Source organism: Lynx canadensis, chromosome B3, assembly GCF_007474595.2.
Source record: "Lynx canadensis isolate LIC74 chromosome B3, mLynCan4.pri.v2, whole genome shotgun sequence".
Classification (NCBI taxonomy): Eukaryota; Metazoa; Chordata; class Mammalia; order Carnivora; family Felidae; genus Lynx; species Lynx canadensis.
The window spans coordinates 60464707-60484187 of record NC_044308.2 but is presented as its reverse complement, the minus strand read 5'-3'; the positions used below and the strand labels follow the sequence as shown (position 1 = coordinate 60484187).

At 42.4% G+C, this 19481-nt stretch overlaps 1 protein-coding gene across 2 annotated transcripts in view; it reads left to right on the top strand.

Moving 5' to 3' along the window:
• Positions 1-1201: 1201 nt before the first annotated feature.
• STARD9 (StAR related lipid transfer domain containing 9) overlaps positions 1202-19481 on the top strand; it is a 122518-nt gene continuing 104238 nt past the window's right edge. For both annotated transcript variants that reach the window (XM_030318388.1, XM_030318387.1), the window contains exons 1-3: positions 1202-1293; positions 6805-6874; positions 8559-8675. In XM_030318388.1, coding sequence (XP_030174248.1) covers positions 1247-1293; positions 6805-6874; positions 8559-8675 — 234 coding nt within the window. In that variant the 5' untranslated portion in view covers positions 1202-1246. The remainder of the gene's footprint in view (positions 1294-6804; positions 6875-8558; positions 8676-19481) is intronic.

Here is a 19481-nt window from a genome sequence, read left to right as displayed (position 1 = left end):
TTCTCAGCAAATACTTCCCTGGCCATATCTGAAATTTCAACACCTTCTCTACTCACTTTCTTCTATCTCCTCTCCTGCTTTATATTTTGTCTTTATGCATATTATACATCTCTGATACACATTTTAAATTGTTTTGCTTATTGATAATTTCTCTCACCAAGCTCCATGAGGTCAGAGGTTTGCCTGTTTTCTTCACTGCTTATATCCTTCCTACTTAGAACAAAGCCTGTTATAATAGGTGCTTGCTTAGAAAATATTTATTAAATAAATGAATACTTGAATGGCCCCCTCCTTTTCTTCAAATCTAGTTAAGTGTCACCTTATCAGTGAGGCCTTTCCTTAAGATCCTGTATAATATAAGTACCTTTCCCTCTACATACCCCAAAACCATTTCCCTGCTTAAAAAAAAATTGCAGTCAGCACCATCTGACAAATTATATAATTTGTCTCTTTTCCTTTCCCTGTAGATTCTAAGTTCCACGAAAGCTGGGACTGTATCCGCAAGAACCGGAGCACCTGACTCTTGGTAGGTATTCAAGTTATTTCTTGGATGAACTAATGAACCATTTCGGACTGACAGCATTCTTTCCACGATCACAAACACTGTCAGAGTGGCCACGAAGTTCCATCACAATCTAGAGAAGCTTGCCAACTAGCACTGTAAACTTCACACTCCGGGTGCTTCTTCAAGAGCACTGTTCTTCGCTAGGAACTGCAAATGTCGCTGGGAACTGTTCGCCATTTCATTTCTGCCCCTAAAATTTAAGCACAGAATTGACAGCTCAGGGCAACGCAGCGATTACAAGTATTTAGCAAATTTCGTTGTAAACTGTCGGTGTTAACCGAAACTTAAACGTGTTTACTTGACTCTGTACAGCACTGTCCGAGAACAAAAGCTAATTCCTGGTAGGTGGGGCCTGGCCTGTATGGCTCAGGATTGGCTGAGACGCGGCAGGCCTCGCCCTCGTCGAACAGATTCGCCCTTGGGCGGGGCTGTGTTGGGCGGTGCGTGGGCGGGGCGAGGCGGGGCGGAGCCAGGCGGGCTTGGCAGGCCGGGCCGGGCGACCTCCCGCCCACCGGACTCACGATTGGCTGAGGCCCCGCAGGCTCTACCCTCGCGGGCTCACTGTGCGCGCATGGGCGGGGCCGTCCCGTGAGGCGCGTGGGGCGGGCGGGGCTGGAATTGGGGTTGGGCTGGGGATGCTGCGGCTGGGCGGACCTGCTAGGCTTGGGCTGAGGCCGAGGGATGGCGAACGTGCGGGTGGCCGTGAGGGTCCGACCTCTCAGCAAGAGGTGAGTCTGGAAGGGAGGGGGCTCCTGAGGCGTCATATGAACTGAGAGGAGGGCGAGGTCCCCGCCTCTCGCTCAAGTGATTCTGGCGCGGAGAAGTCAGACACAAAGTGGCCCAAGGGGCCAGGGTCCGGAAACCCTAAAAGCCTGGCGGGACAAAGTTTCGGTTAGAACTTTCGGGTCTCGTCCTGGGGTATAGTGCTTACTGGATTGCGTCAGCGGTGGGCTGCGCTGTGTCCGTGTCCCTGGAGTCCTGTGAGCAGGAGTTTTGGGGGACCACGGCTCAAGTCTTGATGCATGGGTTGGTTGGGCCTTTCTCACTGAGTTCGCTGAGAAGGGCTGGGAAAGTACCCGGGGAGAGGAATGGGCAGTGTCTTCTCTTCTTGGTGGCTCTGGAGTACCTGCGGGGGCTGAGGCAGAATTGTGTGTGCTCCTGAGCGCACATTGGTTTCTCTGCACAGATGAGGAGAGAGCCAGATTGTAAAGCGTGAGAGGGAAATTGAGGCCCAGGGAGAGCGCGGTTTCATCCCATGCGCGGTAGCAGAACTGGGTAGTAGAAGGAAGTTATTCTAACCCGTTTCTTCAGTGTCGTCAGTGCTTATTTCCTCATGGGCTAATCAGATCCATCATCTCTCAGCTCTTGAGGCATCCCATATCAGGCGACATAATTTCTTCCCTTTTTCATGGATTTTCCACTCCTAGGTTTGGAAAGCCAGGGAAGGGCTGGTATTTTAATTGTTTTTATTTGTTTGTTATCGTTTTTTAATGTGGGGCTCGAGCTCACCCAGAGATCAGGAGAGCAAGAGTCTCATGCTTTACTGACTGAGCCAACCAGGAGCCCCTGAACTGTGTGTGTGTGTGTGTTTTAATTTTTTAATGTTTTATATTTTTGAGAGAGAGAGAGAGAGAGAGAGAGAGCGCGAGCAGGTGAGGGGCAGAGAGAGGGAAACACAGAATCTGAAGTAGGCTCCAGGCTCTGAGCTGTCAGCACAGAGCCCAACATGGGGCTTGAACTCACGGACCATGAGATCATGACCTGAGCCGAGGTCAGATGCTTAGCCAACTGAGACACCCAGGGGCCCCACCCCTGTACCGTTTTTTAAAGAGCTATTAGAGTTTGCTGATAAGTATAGAAGGTGTAGAAAGAACACTGAGAGCAAAGGACTTCAGTTGTTAGAAAACCCCCTTTTGGGGAGAGGATGTGTAGAGGGAGGTGAGTGAGAGGAGACAAAGCTGGCAGAATGTAGTTTGGGACCATAAGACATATAATGGAATTATTTGGGAGGTTTAAAAATTTTCCAGGACATAAGGTGGCTTGCAAATTGGGCAGAAGGATAAACAAAAATGCATTGTCTCCCATAACAAAATTTGGTACTAGCAGGGATTATTTTTGTCCCTGGTATGGTGGTGATTGGTTTTGAAAAGTCATACAATTGACAGAATAATGAGGAGAGCAATGGGATGAGGGAAAGAAACAAGAACAGAAAAGAAAGTAGGAAAAAGGCAAAAGAGATACAATGAAGAAAGAAGGAAAGCAGTGCATGCCTGAACTGCTGTGTTTAGATTGGTAAGTGGTTTATGACATCGGGCTTCTGCATGATTGAATGTGGTGACTTATGGTTGAGGAGTTTTCATAGGTGCAGCTGCCACCTTGGAGGTAGCCTCCAGCTCATCTTCTTTTTGCAAAACTGTTCTTTTAGGGTTCTCAGGATAATTACCTTGAGCACCCCTAACAGTAGCCTCTCAATTCCTTGAGTGCTAGGAATTTATAATAGTGTGGATTAGATTAATAAAACGCTGTTGTGGAGCACCTGGGTGGCTCAGTCGGTTAAGTGTTCAACTTCCACTCAGGTCATGATCTCCCGCGTTGGTGAGTTTGAGCCCCAGGTCGGGCTCTGTGCTGACAGCTCAGAGCCTGCTTAGGATTCCAGGTCTCCCTCTCTCGCTGCCCCTTCCCCACTCCTGCTCTGTCTCTCGCTCTCTTCAAAAATAAACATAAAAAAACTAAGAAAATGCTTTTGAAATTGAGTTATTTGCAGCCATGGTAGAGAGTAATTTATCTCATCAAACAAAAGTGAAGGTGAAAGAAGGGCACAAAAGCTTACTTGCTTTTAGTTTAGGTTACGAGGCTTGAGCATCAAGAGGTAGAATGCCAATACTGCAGATATCCAGGTGTGAATAAATTATATGAGGCTGAAGATTCAGGAGCAAATATGGATAAACCCACTGTGACTCCCCAGCTAAGAAGTCGAGACCACTCCTGTCTTCTCAGAGAATCCTGCAGAGATGCAGCTATACCCAGGGTTTGTTAACTTCCACTATCTTTGCTGAGGTTCATCCAAATGTAGGGAATCTGCTAATTATGTGGTTTGTTCAAACTTCAAATAAGTCACTGGCATGGATTCAGCTAATAGTCATTGGATATGATGTACTTGTGAAGAAACCTTAGAGATCATCTGGTCTAAGCTTCCATTTTTTGTTTTTCCGGATAAGAAAATGGTCTTGTTTAAGGTCTAAAAGTAGGTAGAGTCAAGATTGCAGTCAGTAGACAAAGTTGTTTCTTCCTGAGATGACCGAAAAGTTGTGCCTCTTGATCAAATGCCTGTTGGCTTAATAGGACTGGGACTGACCATAAGTAAAATGATAATGTGGGAAATGGTTTTGATTCCCTCCCACTCCTCACAATTTCCCATAATTAGAAAATCTGTAGCTCATTATGTGATGCTCTTCCTTGCGTATCCAGAATCATTCATCATGAAAGAACATGTTCTCTTCTGTCAATATTGTAGGCTCTGGAATACTCCCCACTGCCCTGTCAAAAGTTACTGTTTGTATACTATATTCCCTTTCTGTGGGTCGTAGGTTTTTTTTTTTTTTGATCTGTAAAATAGGATAACTACTTCAATATTTTTTTATGAAGATTAAATGAAAGAATACATTAAAAATACCTAGGGCTTGGCTCATTTTAAGGGTACAAAAAGGTGTTCGCTATATAATTTTTAACAATTATTTTTATTACTCCTTATACTTAGATGTCTGCTTTTTTTTTTTTTAACTTTTATAAATGATTAGATAATAAGTGGTAATGGCTTGCTTATTTTCCCCTCTAGGACAGTGATTCTCAAATTACCGTTTGCATACAATCCACCTGGGGAGCTTGTTATAATGCAACTTGGCTTGTTGTTCCCCGCCCCATAACGCAACTTGTTAACAGGAATTCAAATAAACCCACCAACTCACTTAATTCTGATGAAGGTAGCCTGTGGACCACACTCTAAGAAACATTGTTGTAGGAGTAAATGTGTAACTGAGGATTTATCCCTGTGCAAAGGGAAATTCATTCTAAGAAATAAATGCCTCTTGGTAGAATTCAGGACCCCAAGGCAAGTGTTAGTAGCGCCATTCTGCGGCATAAGGCTCCATCTCTGCAGACTTTCATTGAGCTCTGTGTGGCCAGCTCCCCAGTTGAGGTTGGTGCCCTTTCTTTCTGTTCAGTGTTTTTTTAAGTTTGTTTATTTATTTTGAGAGAGAGAGAGAGAAAGCGTGAGTTGGGGAGGGGCATAGAGAATCTGAAGCAGGTTCCACACTATCAGTGTGTAGCCCGACACAGGGCTTGAACCTATGAACCATGAGTTAAATGCATAACCGCTTAACCGTTTGAGCCACCCAGGCGCCCCTGTTCTGCTCAGTTTTAATTCTCCCTCATTTTGTTTTAGAATAGCTTGGAATCCCTAGGTTACCAATGGCAGTGGTCCAGGCCTGGAAGAGTCAGCATCTTACCCTTATGATTTGTATCTTTCTTCCAAGAAGACAAATTCAGGATGTTTCTTTTCAGGCTGCTTTATATGAGAGAGTCATAGATGAATCCTCAAGAAAGGGTGTACTTAGAAAAAATTAGGTAATAGATTTGGAAAAGTTATTGCATGATTTTTTTTCTTATTTTCTTTATTGTCCAAATTTACTACAATATGTGTATTGCTTTTATAGTGGGAGGAGAGATAATAAAATGTACCTTAGAATGAAGAAAGGAAAAAAAATGTTACCATGTAAAATGTTAACAGTAAAGATGAAAGATTTTCTTTAGAATCATTGAGGGCTGATGAGCAGGGTATGGTTTATGATCCTGGGGGACTAAGAGTATCTCAGGTGCCTTGAGTACTATCTAGTATAAAATGTGAAAGAAAGAGCATCAAGGCCTTGAGGAAATTTAGGTAACAGACATGTTACTACATGGGAGAGGGAAATTTCCCACCCAGGGCTTTATCCCAGACTCACTCACCAGTTTAAAAAAATAATCTTAGGGGTGCTTGGGTGGCTCAGTCGGTTAAGCATCTGACTTTGGCTCAGGTCATGATCTTACAGTTGGTGAGTTTGAGCCCCACTTCGGGCTCTGTGCTGACAGCTCAGGGCCTGGAGCCTGCTTTGGATTCTGTGTCTCTCTCACTCTCTGCCCCTCCCCCACTCACGCTCTGTCTCTCTCTCTCAAAAGATGAATAAACGTTAAAAAATAAAATCTTAAATGTAAAGACCCTTGTCTCACTATGCCTCTCCTCCCCTCCCCAAACTCTCAAGGTCACATCCTCGGAACCATGAGGAAGGATAAAAATGAGACAGAACATATTTTCTTAACTTTCAGGTTCTAGGCTAGGAGTAATTTAGTTGATTACTTTCATTATAGTGGGGGAAATGCCAATGAATTTAATTCTCATCTGCCATTTTGGCTTTCACTTCAGCTAAAAGGATTTCATATCTAGAATGGAGTATTCTGTTTATTTTGGGCTTCAGGTGTATGGATCACTTGAATTAAGCCCATTAAAGTAAATTTAGGGGTTGGTTGGTTATGTAGTTTTACCACATAACTGCTACATAGGAAAATTCTTGGGAATCTTAGCTCTCATTCGGATTTAGGAAGACAAAAGGAAAGGATTTGGAAAATGTGTTCTCAGCGTCTCAACAGAGAGGACTCCAAAACCCTTTTCATTATTATCTGTGCTCAAAATCCCAGAAAAATGACAGGGGATGACTTGTGCTCTGAGCAAAGGGTACTCTGCAGAGTTTCAGGCCTGATTTCTAAGGTATGGTTAAGAGCCTAGGCTTTGTGGTCAGATAAATCTGGGTTTAAATCCCAGCTCTGCCACTACTTGATGTGTGAGCTTGGACAAGTTACATAATTTCTCTCAGTTTCAGTCTTCCATTTGAAAAAATGAAGATACGGTAGGAAGCCATGTCAGGAGGGTGTGTTAGCGGTAAGATTGCATAAGATGAAGCATAATATGACTGTACCTAATACAGTGCCTATCACATGAAGGGTGCTCAATAGTGGTAATTTTTAGCTCTTCTAGAGCCAATCTAATGATCTAGAGAAGCACGTCTGCCGGGGGACAGCTACTTAGGAGACAGCAGTAGGGAAACATTTTGTCCCAATAACGCTGGTCTCAACTTCCCTTTTCTTGATTTTTTTTTTTTTTTTTAAAGCAATGTTTCTTCTCATATGAGTTTGGGTCTTTTTTCTAGGGAGACCAAAGAAGGGGGAAGAATTATCATGGAAGTTGATGGCAAAGTGGCAAAAATCAGAAATTTAAAGGTAAGCCTGAAATTGTTTTTCTTTCTCTTTCCACTGAGGAGTTTGTATGATTACAGGGGCTTCTGGGATAAAGATGTGTTTAGGGTGGAGGATTGGGAGAGGGAAGAGTTATAACCTACTACAAAGCAAGTATAAAAATAAGGCAGGAAAGAAGTATAGGAATTGTGGCACGGCAGCCCAAGTTCTGTCAAATAGGGTGCAGATGTTTAGAAACTGGTTGGTAATTGTTTATGGGCACCATGGCCAGTTTAAGTCATGCTGGGTACATCTGTGGTTGTACTTAATTCGCCTGACCACGAGTTAGATTTTGTCCCAAGTCCCTCATTTGATATCACTTAATTTAGAGGCATTACTATAGATTTTAATATGCATCAGATCTCAGAATGGAGTAGGTCACTATCCTGGGGTCTTGTTACAGATTTTCTTTCACAGATCTAACTGACCTTTGAGTCACAATTGGACAAACGCTGGGAACTTCCTCCCCCACCCCACACCCCCTCCCAGGGCTGATTTCCTCCATCCTATTCCTTCCTTTACCAGAACAGCGGAAGTGGAAGAGTTTCTTTCTTTCTGGGCCTTGGGGTGTGACGGAGGGAAGCTGGCCATGTGACTGCTGCTATAGACAGCTTGCAGGTAGTATTAAGCACTCCTGAGAGTGAGGAAGCTGACTTGCATGAGTGAGGGTTATCAAGAACCCAGGCCTTCCAGCCATGCCCACTCCTGTGATGTGATGTGATGTGATGTGATGTGATGTGATGTGATGTGATGTGATGTGATGTGATGTGATACGATGTTTCCCTTGACAGCAGCTCTGGGCTAAAAGAGAACAGGACCTGCCAAACTTGCAACAGGAGCTCCCCAGGGACAAAAGACCTTTTATTCTCTGCTGTCTCTTATTTATGTCTCTGTTGCTTAAACACTTCAGGGGCTTTGTTCTGAAAGGTGAGACTTTTGGTTTTTAAGAATAAATCCTGGCCAGGACCAAACTCTAATCTGCCCCCTGCACACCTCCTTAGCTGTCTACTTCCTTGAAGTCATTTATCCACTTAAAATTTCTTAGTCATTCTGACAGCCTCTTTCTACTGTAGTTTATGGTGACTAGTGCTGGGGGTTGTCTATCTCTGTTCAGAGTCTAAATATTAAATAGTAAGACATTTCTGGGAATAATACCATTCTCCCCAGTACCTGGAAGTCAGTGTGGTTCCAAGCTCTGGCTCTACCCTCATCTACCATGGGCAGTTGGGTTGGTCCTCGCTCTTCTGTCCATTGTGCTTCCTAATTCGCTAGGGGTGGATACCAAGGGACCTCTGTGAAAGCCCTCAGTTGGTAGACTGTCAGGCCCAGGCACCGAACTACACATGCACTCCTAGCGTCCTTTACAGAAATGCCTGGAGAAAAAATGATAGTGATAAAAAGATGCTCCGAGAGGGAAAGACTTTCTCTCCTAAGCTGCTCTGTGCTTGGTTCATATATAGGCAGATAGGTGACAGTATGATAGGCACATTTAATTCTCCAGGGGTTTTAAATGAGGAAATGACAAAGGTTACTTTTTTTTCTTCAGGTAGATAACATAAAGATTTTCATGACCAGTTCAGGTCTCTCTAGCTATAGCAGGGAGGAACCAGGTGGCACTGGCTAGATTCTGATATTATGATAGAAAAGACTATCCTATGTTTGCTTTTAGGTGGACAATCGATCGGATGGCTTTGGTGACTCCCGGGAGAAGGTGGTGGCATTTGGCTTTGATTATTGCTACTGGTCTGTCAACCCAGAGGACCCCCAGTATGCATCTCAGGATGTGGTAATGTCATTTTCCCTTCACTCTCCTCAGTTCTGACTGGATAATTATTGGGAAATTAACATGGGGCCTGGCTATTTCTTACTTTAATATTTTGGTCAGAAACTAATTATGTTCTCCTTTGAGAAAGAGTAGTAAAGGCTTCGGTTGCAGAAAGAATAAAGGAAATGGGAAAAGACTGCTTGCTCAGGTCATGAAAGTTGGCTAGTGTCCATTTAGGCTTGGGCCACAGCAAGATTCAGGTGGGTAGAAATTAGTTCAGGTAGTGTTCTACTCCTACGGCAGATAAATGGGCTCACCTAAAACTTGGCCTTTGGTATATACAGCAAAAGGACCCAGGAATCCTAGAGGCTAGTATCTTTGACACTCAGGCTTGTTCTTATGGTCCTAGGCTGAGTGTAAAAGGGCTAGACATCTAGTCTGGCAGCCTGCAAGGTATGTGAGAAGTGAATTCTATTGATCTGCTGAGGATTGAGAGGACCAGTCAAGGCCTTCCCAGCAAGAGTGTCGGTCACCCTTCCTGCCTCTGGTAGTTCTACTTAGCTCTCTCACAAGCTTCTGAGGCAGCAGGTCTGGCCAGCTGAGTCTACAGGGCTTCTCTCTGTTTCTGTGAAGCAGCAGCATTGTCCTTGTTGGAGCACTGTTGAAGGTCATGCATTCAGTCCCCATGATGGCCTGCAAACCTTGCCCCATTGAGTTTTATGACCACAGACAATAGCCCTCACCTCAGCAGTTACCAAGATACTTTCTATGAAAGTCCATCCCTAATATTAGAAAAATCACTTATTTGGCCTTCTGTGGGTCAATATCATCATACCTACATATGAAAGAACCAGTATACGAATAAGTCCTTAGGAAATACCACTGGAAATGGAAATATTTTGGGGGGAAGTCTGGAAGAACATTGCCTATCAGTCTATATACTTTTCCTTAAATGTTTATTTATTTTTGAGAGAGTGAGTGCATGCGTGAGTGGGGGAGGGGCAGAGAGAGAGGGGGACAGAAGATCTAAAGCGGGCTCAGCACTGACAGCAGAGAGCCTGATGCAGGGCTCAAAGTCACCAAACCATGAGATCATGACCTGAGCCAGAGTCGGATGCTTAACCAGCTTGGCCACCCAGGCACCCTGTCAGTCTGTTACTTTTGAATAAAAAGCTAAAGTATGTTTTCTGCTAAGTGTTTTAGTTTTTTGTGAACCTTTTTCTGATTATGCCAAAGAAGCAATGTTATCAAGTTTGAGTGACTTAAAACATGAAAAAAAATACGGGGGGCGCCTGAGTGGCTCAGTCAGTTGAGTGTCTGACTTCAACTCAGGTCATGATCTCACGGTTTGTGAGTTCAGGCCCTGCATCGTGCTCTGCTGTCAGTGCAGAGCTGGCTATGGCTCCTCTGTCTCCCTCTCTATCTCTCTCTCTCTCTCAAAAATAAACATTAAAAAAAAGAAGTTTGAGTGATTTACAGTACTGATTTTTTGCCACTGCAGACTTCTGAGATGATTGAGTAATTCTAAAACATGGGAGTGTAATTCCCCCATTCTTCTCTTCTGAGGGGAACATGTGGAAACAAGACCCTAGACTACTGTGGGATTTGTTGTCTCTGTGGGCCCCTTCTGTTGTAATATGAGCACCCTATATTTGTAATCACAAGGCGTTTGCTGTAAATGCTTAGCAGAAAACGTCAGTGTGGATAGTATCTGGTCCCTACCATATTTTCTGTCCTTTGGAATATGAAGGCGCTGGCATGTCCAGGCTTTTCTTTTGGACCTTGATTTTTATCCTAGCACTCAAGCATGTATGAAGTATCTGATTCCTGGTGTTTGTAACTGTTCTACTGACATCCTTCATGCAGAGGCAAGAAAGGAGCTGACTTTCAAATAAGAGGATGGGACTCCTTCAGCCTTTCACAGTTGTGACTGCATATGTGTCATAGAAGACAGTGGTCTTTATTAGCAGAAAGTATGAGCATTCTAATGGCTGTTTCAGTCCTGCCTGGCTATAGCATACCTAGATATGGATATAAGAAAAGTTAACCATTTTGTGTAACATTTGATAGAGTAATAATCTGGGTCAGTGATGTATGTAAACAAAACAAAACTACGTATCTGTATCTATATATGTCTCAACAAACTTGGGTATAATTTAAGTGTGCATTTATATAACGTAAGTATAAGAATAATCTGGTGGGAAGCCCAGAAGTCCATAGTGGAGGGGGTCATAAATATGATTCTTCTTCTCTTACTTGGTTTGAAGTTCAATGGAAAGATCAAATGGGATTTGGACAGGAAGCCTGTGCAGAGAGATAAAACCAGTGTCCCCTGAGGTTTATTCTGACTTGTTTATTAATGTTTAAGGCCCTCATCAGTCCCAAGGGGAGTTAAGATAGGAGATAGCAGGGAAGGAGCCTCTGTCACAAGCTAAAGTAGGGCCAAATGTCCCTGAATAATGGCAGAACTCATATGCATATAAGTTGGTCAGAGAGACTCATTGCTTTAACACAGAAATTGGAGCCCAGACTTAACCCTGAGTTCACCAGGATAGGAGGGGCAGACTGTCATAAAATTATAGGACATGGGGTGGAAAGATTTTTAATGTCATCCAGTTCATCCTCTCCCAAAGTACGACATAACATTTGTGATCATATTTTGGGGGTGGAGGTGAGAGGGGGTAATTTTATTTTTATTAAAAAAAAATTTTTTAATGTTTATTTATTTTTGAAAGAGAGACAGAATGCAAGCAGGGTAGGGGCAGAGAGAGAGGGGGAAACACAGAATCCAGAGCAGGCTCCGAGCTTTCAGCACAGAGTCTGACATGGGTCTTGAACTCATGAACCGTGAGATCAGGACCCGAGCTGAAGTCAGACTACTTAACCAACTGAGCCACCCAGGCGCCCGGGCAGTTTTACTGAAGTATAATTTAGATACAGTAAAATTCACCTTTTCAGTGTACAGTGTGCAGTTCTCTAAGTTTTGACAAACACGATTGTGTAGCTTATGCTATATTCAGTATACAAAACAGTGCATCATTCCCCAAATCTCTTTATGTCCCTTTGCAGTCAAACTGTTCTTACCTCTAGGCCTTGGCATCTGCTAATCTGTTTTCTGTCACTACAGTTTTGTCTGTTCCCAAATATCATGTAAATGTAATCAAATAGTATGTAGCCTTTTGAGTCTGGCTTCTTTCAATTAGCATGATGTATTTGAGATTCACCTCTGCTGTTATGTGTGTTATCTTATTCTGACCTTGAATCAGAGTTACTTAAATCATCTTGGCCAGAAGGAATCTTGTGGCTTTGGAAACACTGATTCTAACTCCAAAGAGCAAGGGACCAAGTCCCTGTAGGACTGAGCCCTCTTCATCCTTGGCTCTCTTCCTGTTGTGAGGAAGCACTGTCCTTACCCACAAAAATACAGTACTGATTTCAGAATATTCAAATATTCTGAAAACATTCCCCCACTGGCTGTAGGAGGATTTTGAGCAATATCATAGCCATTGCTTGATAGATGTTGGCAAGAATGTCATCTATTAAGTGTCGGTGCTGCCTCATCACAGTCTCTTAGAATGTTAGAGCTCGAAGGGAACTTAGCAATCATCTAGGCCAGGGCTTCTCAACCTCACTACTATTGATATTTTGACCAGATAATTGTTTGCTGTGGAAGTCTATCCTGTGCACTGTAGGGTGTTTAGCAGCACCTCTGGCCTATACCCTCTAAATGCCAGTGGCAGTCCCAGTCAGGAAAATAAAAAATGTTTCCAAACCCTTCATGTTCCAGATACAGCTGTGTGATTTATATGGCATTATATAGGCAGTTAAGGCCCAAGTGGGACCGGACCCATGCTTCTTATGGTGGTCTTTTCATTGCACTGTACTCTTCTACCTCCCTGTTTTTATATTTATTTTATGATCTGAAAAGATAGGTTCAAGATTAGCATTTCTTAGTGTTTTAGCACTTCGTAATCTTTAGTGGTGACACGCTTGATAAATAGATCAGGCATCAACAAACAAGGGCCTCTAGAGAACAAGGCACTACTGCAAGTTCTAATGAGAGGCTGCTTTATTTGTTAAATATCTGTAGTTTCTAAATGTTTATCATTCCATTTGATCATCTCCCAGATCTGTTTAGTCTATTCTATATATTCCATCTTATAGATAAGGAAACTATAGTACATAAATTTTATGAGACTTGCTCAAATCACTTAACCAGTAAGTGGTGGAGCAGGGATTCAAATCCAAGACTGTCCAATTCTAAATTGTATGTTAGCAAGTCTCATTGACCCTCAATGTTAAAGTCTCATTTAGTCTACTAGAGACCTGGTCATCTCTTCACACATATTATCTGATTTAATCCCTTCAGCAGCCTAAAAGGTAGAAGATTTTATCCTTTGATAGTTGAGGAAATTTAGGTTTAGGTTACGTGATCTGCCCAAAGGTCACACAGTAAGAAATGAGTCTTAGATTTGAACACAGGGTTATCTGAATGCAGAGTTCATATGATTTGCTACAATACAGTATAAAAAGAAAAACAAAAGAGATATAGGAAAAGGAAAAGATGGTAAATTAGGAAAGAAAAGAGATGGTGAAGAGAGAGAGAAAAGACTGTAGTGAATGGGCGGCGGTAGGGGATCATACCACCTGTCTTGTCCATTACCCTGTGACCTTGGTGTCATTAGCTTCCCGTTCTAAAGACAGGTCAGCGTTGGTCTAAATTGTGTTTTTAGTGTTTGTTGATATTTGGACTTGTAGTCAAGGCTTTTCTTCAAAATGGGCCTACATTTTATCTGGCTTGAATCTGTATTAAAGTTAATCCAGTTTCTGAAGTTAGACTTGGGTTTGAATTCAGGCATAGCCGCTGATTAGCTGGCTGGCTTTGGACAAGTTACTTAAATTTTCTGAGTTCTAGTTTCTTGAGCTTGAGTTACTGTGAGGAGGAAATGAAATAATTAAGTTCCCAGACCAGGGCTTGGCAACTGCAATTTGATAAGGGGGTTCCTGAGTACTGTGGCTTGGTTCCCTATGGTGATTACCCTATCACAGTACAAGGAAGTGAGGCTCAGGCTGCTAAGAGCTGAACTAGACTTGAAAATCTCTTCTTTGAATCTGGTTATGATCCCTTCTGGATCAGCTTGCTGCACTTGGAAAATTAACTTCCCTTCCCTTCCTCCTGGTCAGGAATATCTGTTGGAGTGGGAGTCCTCTGCTCAAGTGTATTGTGTTTGGATAATTTTGTGTTTGTAAAAATTTCCATGAAGAGCTTTAGCTCAGCTTTACCCACAAAGGACTGTAATTGGCTGTCAAAACAAGTGCAGACTGAGTCAACAGAAAGCACGTCCAGGAACAAAAAGCTACCCAGCCCTTTGTGGAAAGCAGTTGCTCCTATTCTCCTGGGAATCTTTATTTTAAAATGGTCAGTTATTTGGCTGAAGCACTTGTATCTTTTCCAGATAAAAAATCGTGTGAGTGTGCAGGAGATTTCCTCCTCCTAACCACTGGATCCAAAACTGAAATTATAGCAGCAATGTGATTGTGCTTTTGTTTTTATATTATTTAATCTCCACAGTGCACTGAATACCAAACAACACACATAAGTACATCCATTGCCTACCCTCAAAGAGCCCCAGAGGGGGTGCTGGGAATGTGTGTGTGTGTGTGTGTGTGTGTGTGTGTGTGTGTGTGTGTGTGTGTGTATGTATTCCTCAGAATTTTCTTCATGCAGAATCATGTCATCTGTGAATAAAGACAATTTGGCTTCTCTTTTTTTAAGTTTATTTATTTTGAGAGAGAGAGAGAGAGAGAGAGAGAGAGAGAAAATCTCAAGCAGGCTCTGAGGGAGCAGCACAGATCTCCATGTGGGGCTTGATGTCTCAAACTGTGAGATCATGATCTGAACTGAGATCAGGAGTCAAATGTTTAACCCACTAAGCTACCCAGGCACCCATTGCTTCTTCTGGACATTAGCTTGAGGATGTTAGAAACTTGGAGTCTTCAGAGCAAAACCTCACATGCCCCTAAAAATGATGAAAGGACTGACTACAGGAACCAACAGGAAAGCCACTATCAGTATAGTATACCTTGTATGCATTTGCTTGTGATTATTTAATGAAGAAATGTCAGTTCAGAGACGGGACGACAGAGAGGTAATAATAATGTTTAAGTACAGAACATGATGATTTTAACAGTTTATGAAGCATTAAACCAGTTGGTCTTCATTTCCATTAGTACAAAATAGAGGATTTCAAATTAAATTGTAGCGGATTGTATGTAATTAGGGCATGAAGAATAACTTGTGCAGAGTTTTTGAATCCTTATATGTGGTTGCTAGATATTTATACTTTAGAATTCCAGAATGTTGAGGGGCACCTGGCTGGCTTATTCAGAAGAGCATGTGACCTTTTTTTTTTTTAATTAAAAAAAATTTTTTTTAATGTTTATTTATTTTTGAGAGAGAGAGTGTGAGCAGGGGAGGGGCGGAGAGAGGGGAGATACAGAATCTGAAGCAGACTCTAGGCTCTGACCTGTCAGCACAGAGCCCAACATGGGGCTTAAACTCACGAACTGCAAGATCATGACGTGAGCCGAAGTCAGACACTTAACTGACTGAGCCACCCAGGCACCCCATTTTTAAATTTTTTAAAATGTTTATTTATTTATTTGAGACAGAGCAAGTGGAGGAGTAGCCGAGAGAAGGAGAGAGAATCCCAAGCAGGCTCTGCACTGTCAACCCAGAGCCCAGTGTGAGGCTCTCACTAACCATGAGATCCTGACCTGAGGCGAAATCAAGAATCAGTCACTTAACCGACTGAGCCCTGAGCATGAGATTCTTGATCTCTGGGTCATGAGTTCAAGCTCCACTTTGGTTTCAGAGATTACTTAAATAAAAACTTTAACAAAAATACAGAATATTGATATTAGAAGAATGCTAGAGACGATTCAAGATACTTATTTTAACGATGAAAGCCTAGAGAGGCAAAAATCAGTTACGGGATTTTTTTTTTTTTTTTTTTTTTTTCTTTTCGGCTAGTCCAGAATTGTCCTTAATGTTTCAGGGAAGTGCCTGTTGCTTATTCTAGTGATGAGGGTCATCAACTGCAGCACAGTGGTTCCTGCATGGCAGAAAATAGGCTGCTTAGCAGAATCCCAACGAAAGCTCTTGTTCTTTAGAATGTTTCTGTTCTTGGCTCTGTACTTATTCAAGTGAGGAAATGGCACTATTGCCATCTAGTAGCACGGGGAAGTATTGAGTGCCTACTATGGATTCTCTGATGTAACTGGGCTGTGATTAGATACTGCTGGTACAGAAGCAGTGTTTCTCTCTGGGGACCCCAACTCATTATAAGATGAAGACAGATGATCTATTACTTCCTCAGAACACAAGTAGAGTGAGGTAGAGAAGTGGACTATGACCCTCACTTCTTTTATGCCTTACTTGTTTTGTATCTTCTGAGCCTGGAGTGTGAATGAAGGCTTTGGGGACAGAGTAGAGAAGGTGGAAGAGTTACTGAAACTGAGGAGGGACCTTAGAGGAGCAAGAAGAGGGGAAAACATGAAGAAGAAACTACAGTTAAAAGGAATTTGAGAGTTTACAGAGGGGGAGATGCTGTTAGGATTGTACTGTTCCTTACAGTAGGTATTATTATCCCCATTTCAGAATAGAAACCGGCTCAGATAGTTTGGATACCTTGGTTTAAGGTCCTACAATCAAGTCATAGATCCAGGATTCAAACCCTTGACTGTGTGACTCCAGAGTCCAAGGTTTCGAATGCCACGCCACACAGAGCTGCACAGCTCTATTTCTGTATTTCCAGTGTCACACAGTTTATTTTTTTTAAAGATTTGATTTACTTAATTTTTAAAGTTTATTCATTTATTTTGAGAGAGAGAGAGAGCAGGGGAAGGGTAGAGAGGGAGAATCTGAAGCAGGCGCTGCATTACCAGTGCGGAGCTCAGTGTAGGCTCAAACCCACAAACCCTGAGATCATGACCTGAGCTGAAGTCAAGAGTTGGATGCTTAACCCACTGGCACCCCTTAAAGATTTTATTTATTTATTTATTTATTTATTTATTTATTTATTTATTTATTTAAGATTTTATTTTTAAGTAATTGCTACACCCATTGTAGGGCTTCAACTCACAACCCTGAGATCAAGAGTCACATGCTCCAGTGACTGAACCAGCCAGGTGCCTCAGTGCTGCACATTTGAAATGACCCATCAATGGTTATTGGATTAATTATTCAATTTATGGTTCAGTGGGTGAAAGACAAATTAGGACTCTGCCTTCTTGAATCTTGCTACCTGTTTTTATTTTTTTTTATTTTTTTTTTTTCAACGTTTATTTATTTTTGGGACAGAGAGAGACAGAGCATGAACGGGGGAGGGGCAGAGAGAGAGGGAGACACAGAATCAGAAACAGGCTCCAGGCTCCGAGCCATCAGCCCAGAGCCTGACGCGGGGCTTGAACTCACGGACCGCAAGATCGTGACCTGGCTGAAGTCGGACGCTTAACCGACTGCGCCACCCAGGCGCCCCAACTTGCTACCTGTTTTGAGAAGACTTGCGGTTTACTTAAGTTAGAGAACCAAGTACTCCTATCAGTTTCTCTGGGCATCTCTTTTCCCTAAAGCGTGTATGTGTTAGGGGAGCTGGGGAGCATGTGGGCGTCAAAGCATTTTCTCATGAATATTTGCAGAGCTGTGTACATTCCATCACTCGTGCTATTTCTTCCCAACCAAGATGGAGCCAGAAGTAGAAGGGAGAGAAGTTTATAAGAAAAAGCCTTTTTGTGCAATAACTGGATGAAGCTGTGCAGGCACAAGTGGGGGAAGGGAGATTATCATGAGTGTTTCATTTCAGTATGTTACCCCTGCCAGCAGCACAGCTGCTCAGCTACATAAGCATCGCCATGGGCTGGATTTTAAGGCAATAAGGTCATTCTTTTGGCTTCATCTAACACATTTTTCCTCTCCAGAAACTTGATTATGAATCTTTAAAGAGTAGCTTTCAGACTTATAAAAATCTGAGGAACTGGGATCTTTGAAACTTAATGTTTGCTGCTGGTGCTGGGTGCCTGTACAAAAACCAGAGAAATCTTTTAAAATGCAAAAGCTTGATGGCATTTTTTTTTCCTCCCCTGTGAGCCAAGGGTAATAGAAATTTCTGGTACTGTCTGGGTCCTTGAGTCTAGAGAGAAGTTATCTGTAAGGGAGGCATGCCCAAAGCTCAACAGTCACTTGCAGACATGGGGCAGCCTAAGTATAAATATAAATAGGGTTCCTGAGACAGTTGTCCTTGACATTACCCAGAAGTTCTCTTGCTCCTGTGTGCAATGCTGACAAGTTGCCCCATATGTGCACTCCCTTTACATTTGAATTTGTCCTGAGTTTTAAAGGATCGTCAATTAAATCCTTGAAGAAGAAAAGTGTGATGGTGACTGATTACTTTGAGAGTTTTTTTTTTTTTTTTTTTTGTACTTTGAAAGTTTTTGGAAAAACAGATTTACAAAATCGTCTAAAGGAGGGGATATACAATAAACAGCAGCCCTTTGAACAAAAGTCTACCACAGTAGACACTCATGTACAGGCGGACTGATAATGGTAAGCCTCTCCAGAGGAGGCCACCTGGTCTGCCTTGCCAGGTGCTAAATTCTCTTGCACATACATACTTACACAGTAAGTCTGTGTCCAAGCACCCTCTCAGCACCATGTCAATGGTCCTCTGTTTGGGGGAGCCAGTCCAGCTGACCAACAAAAGGCCCCTTCTAAGTACAGTGTTCTGAAAAGGGTTCATGAAGTGTGGAGAAAGAAATGGGATTGGTTTCTCCCTAGTTTTATACTCAGCAGAAAGCAGATGACTGCATAAAAGTGTTGACAAATTGATTAGTTTATTAAAATACTTTGCTATAAAGGCAGTACAAGCTAATTATAAAATGTGCAAATAGTAAAGAAGAGTATAATGTGAAAAGTAAAGAAAACCTTCCCCTTCCAGGCCTCCCCTCCTCCCCAAGTCTTACTCTAGAGGTAACCGCTGTCTACAGTTTCTTTGGTATCCTTCCAGACATTCTGTAAACATAAATAAGTATGTATTATATAGCCTTTTAAAAAGGTGGAGTTTACACTATACATACTATTTTTCAATGTGCTTTATTCTACTCAGCTTAGGTTGGCCCTAATTTATTTGCTATACATATGGTTCTACCTTGTTGTTTTAGTGCTACATAGAATTTGATTGTATAAAGGTATTACAGTTTAACTAGTTCTCTAGTAATGGACAATTGGGATATTTCCAGGTCTCTTCTGTGATACACAATACTGGAATGAGCATCTTTGCATTTTTGCGAGTATAACTGTAAGATGCATTTCTAGAAGTGCTGTTGCATGTTCAGAGAGTTTGTGCATTTCATTTATTTATTTTTAAATGTTTATTTTGAGAGAGGGAGAAGGAGCTTGCATACGTGAGCTGGGGAAGGGCAGAGAGAGGGAGAGAGAGAATCCCAAGCAGACCCCTTGCTGTCAGCGCAGAGCCTGACATGGGGCTTAATCTCATGACCATGAGATCACGACCTGAGCTGAAACCAAGAGTTGGATGCTCAACCAACTGAGCCACCCAGGCATCCCAGAGAATTTGTGCATTTTAAATTTCAATAGATTTTTGTCTAATTGCCTTCTAAAAAGATTGTACCAGTTTATACCCTTTTTTTTTTAATTTTTTTTTCAACGTTTATTTATTTTTGGGACAGAGAGAGACAGAGCATGAATGGGGGAGGGGCAGAGAGAGAGGGAGACACAGAATCGGAAACAGGCTCCAGGCTCTGAGCCAT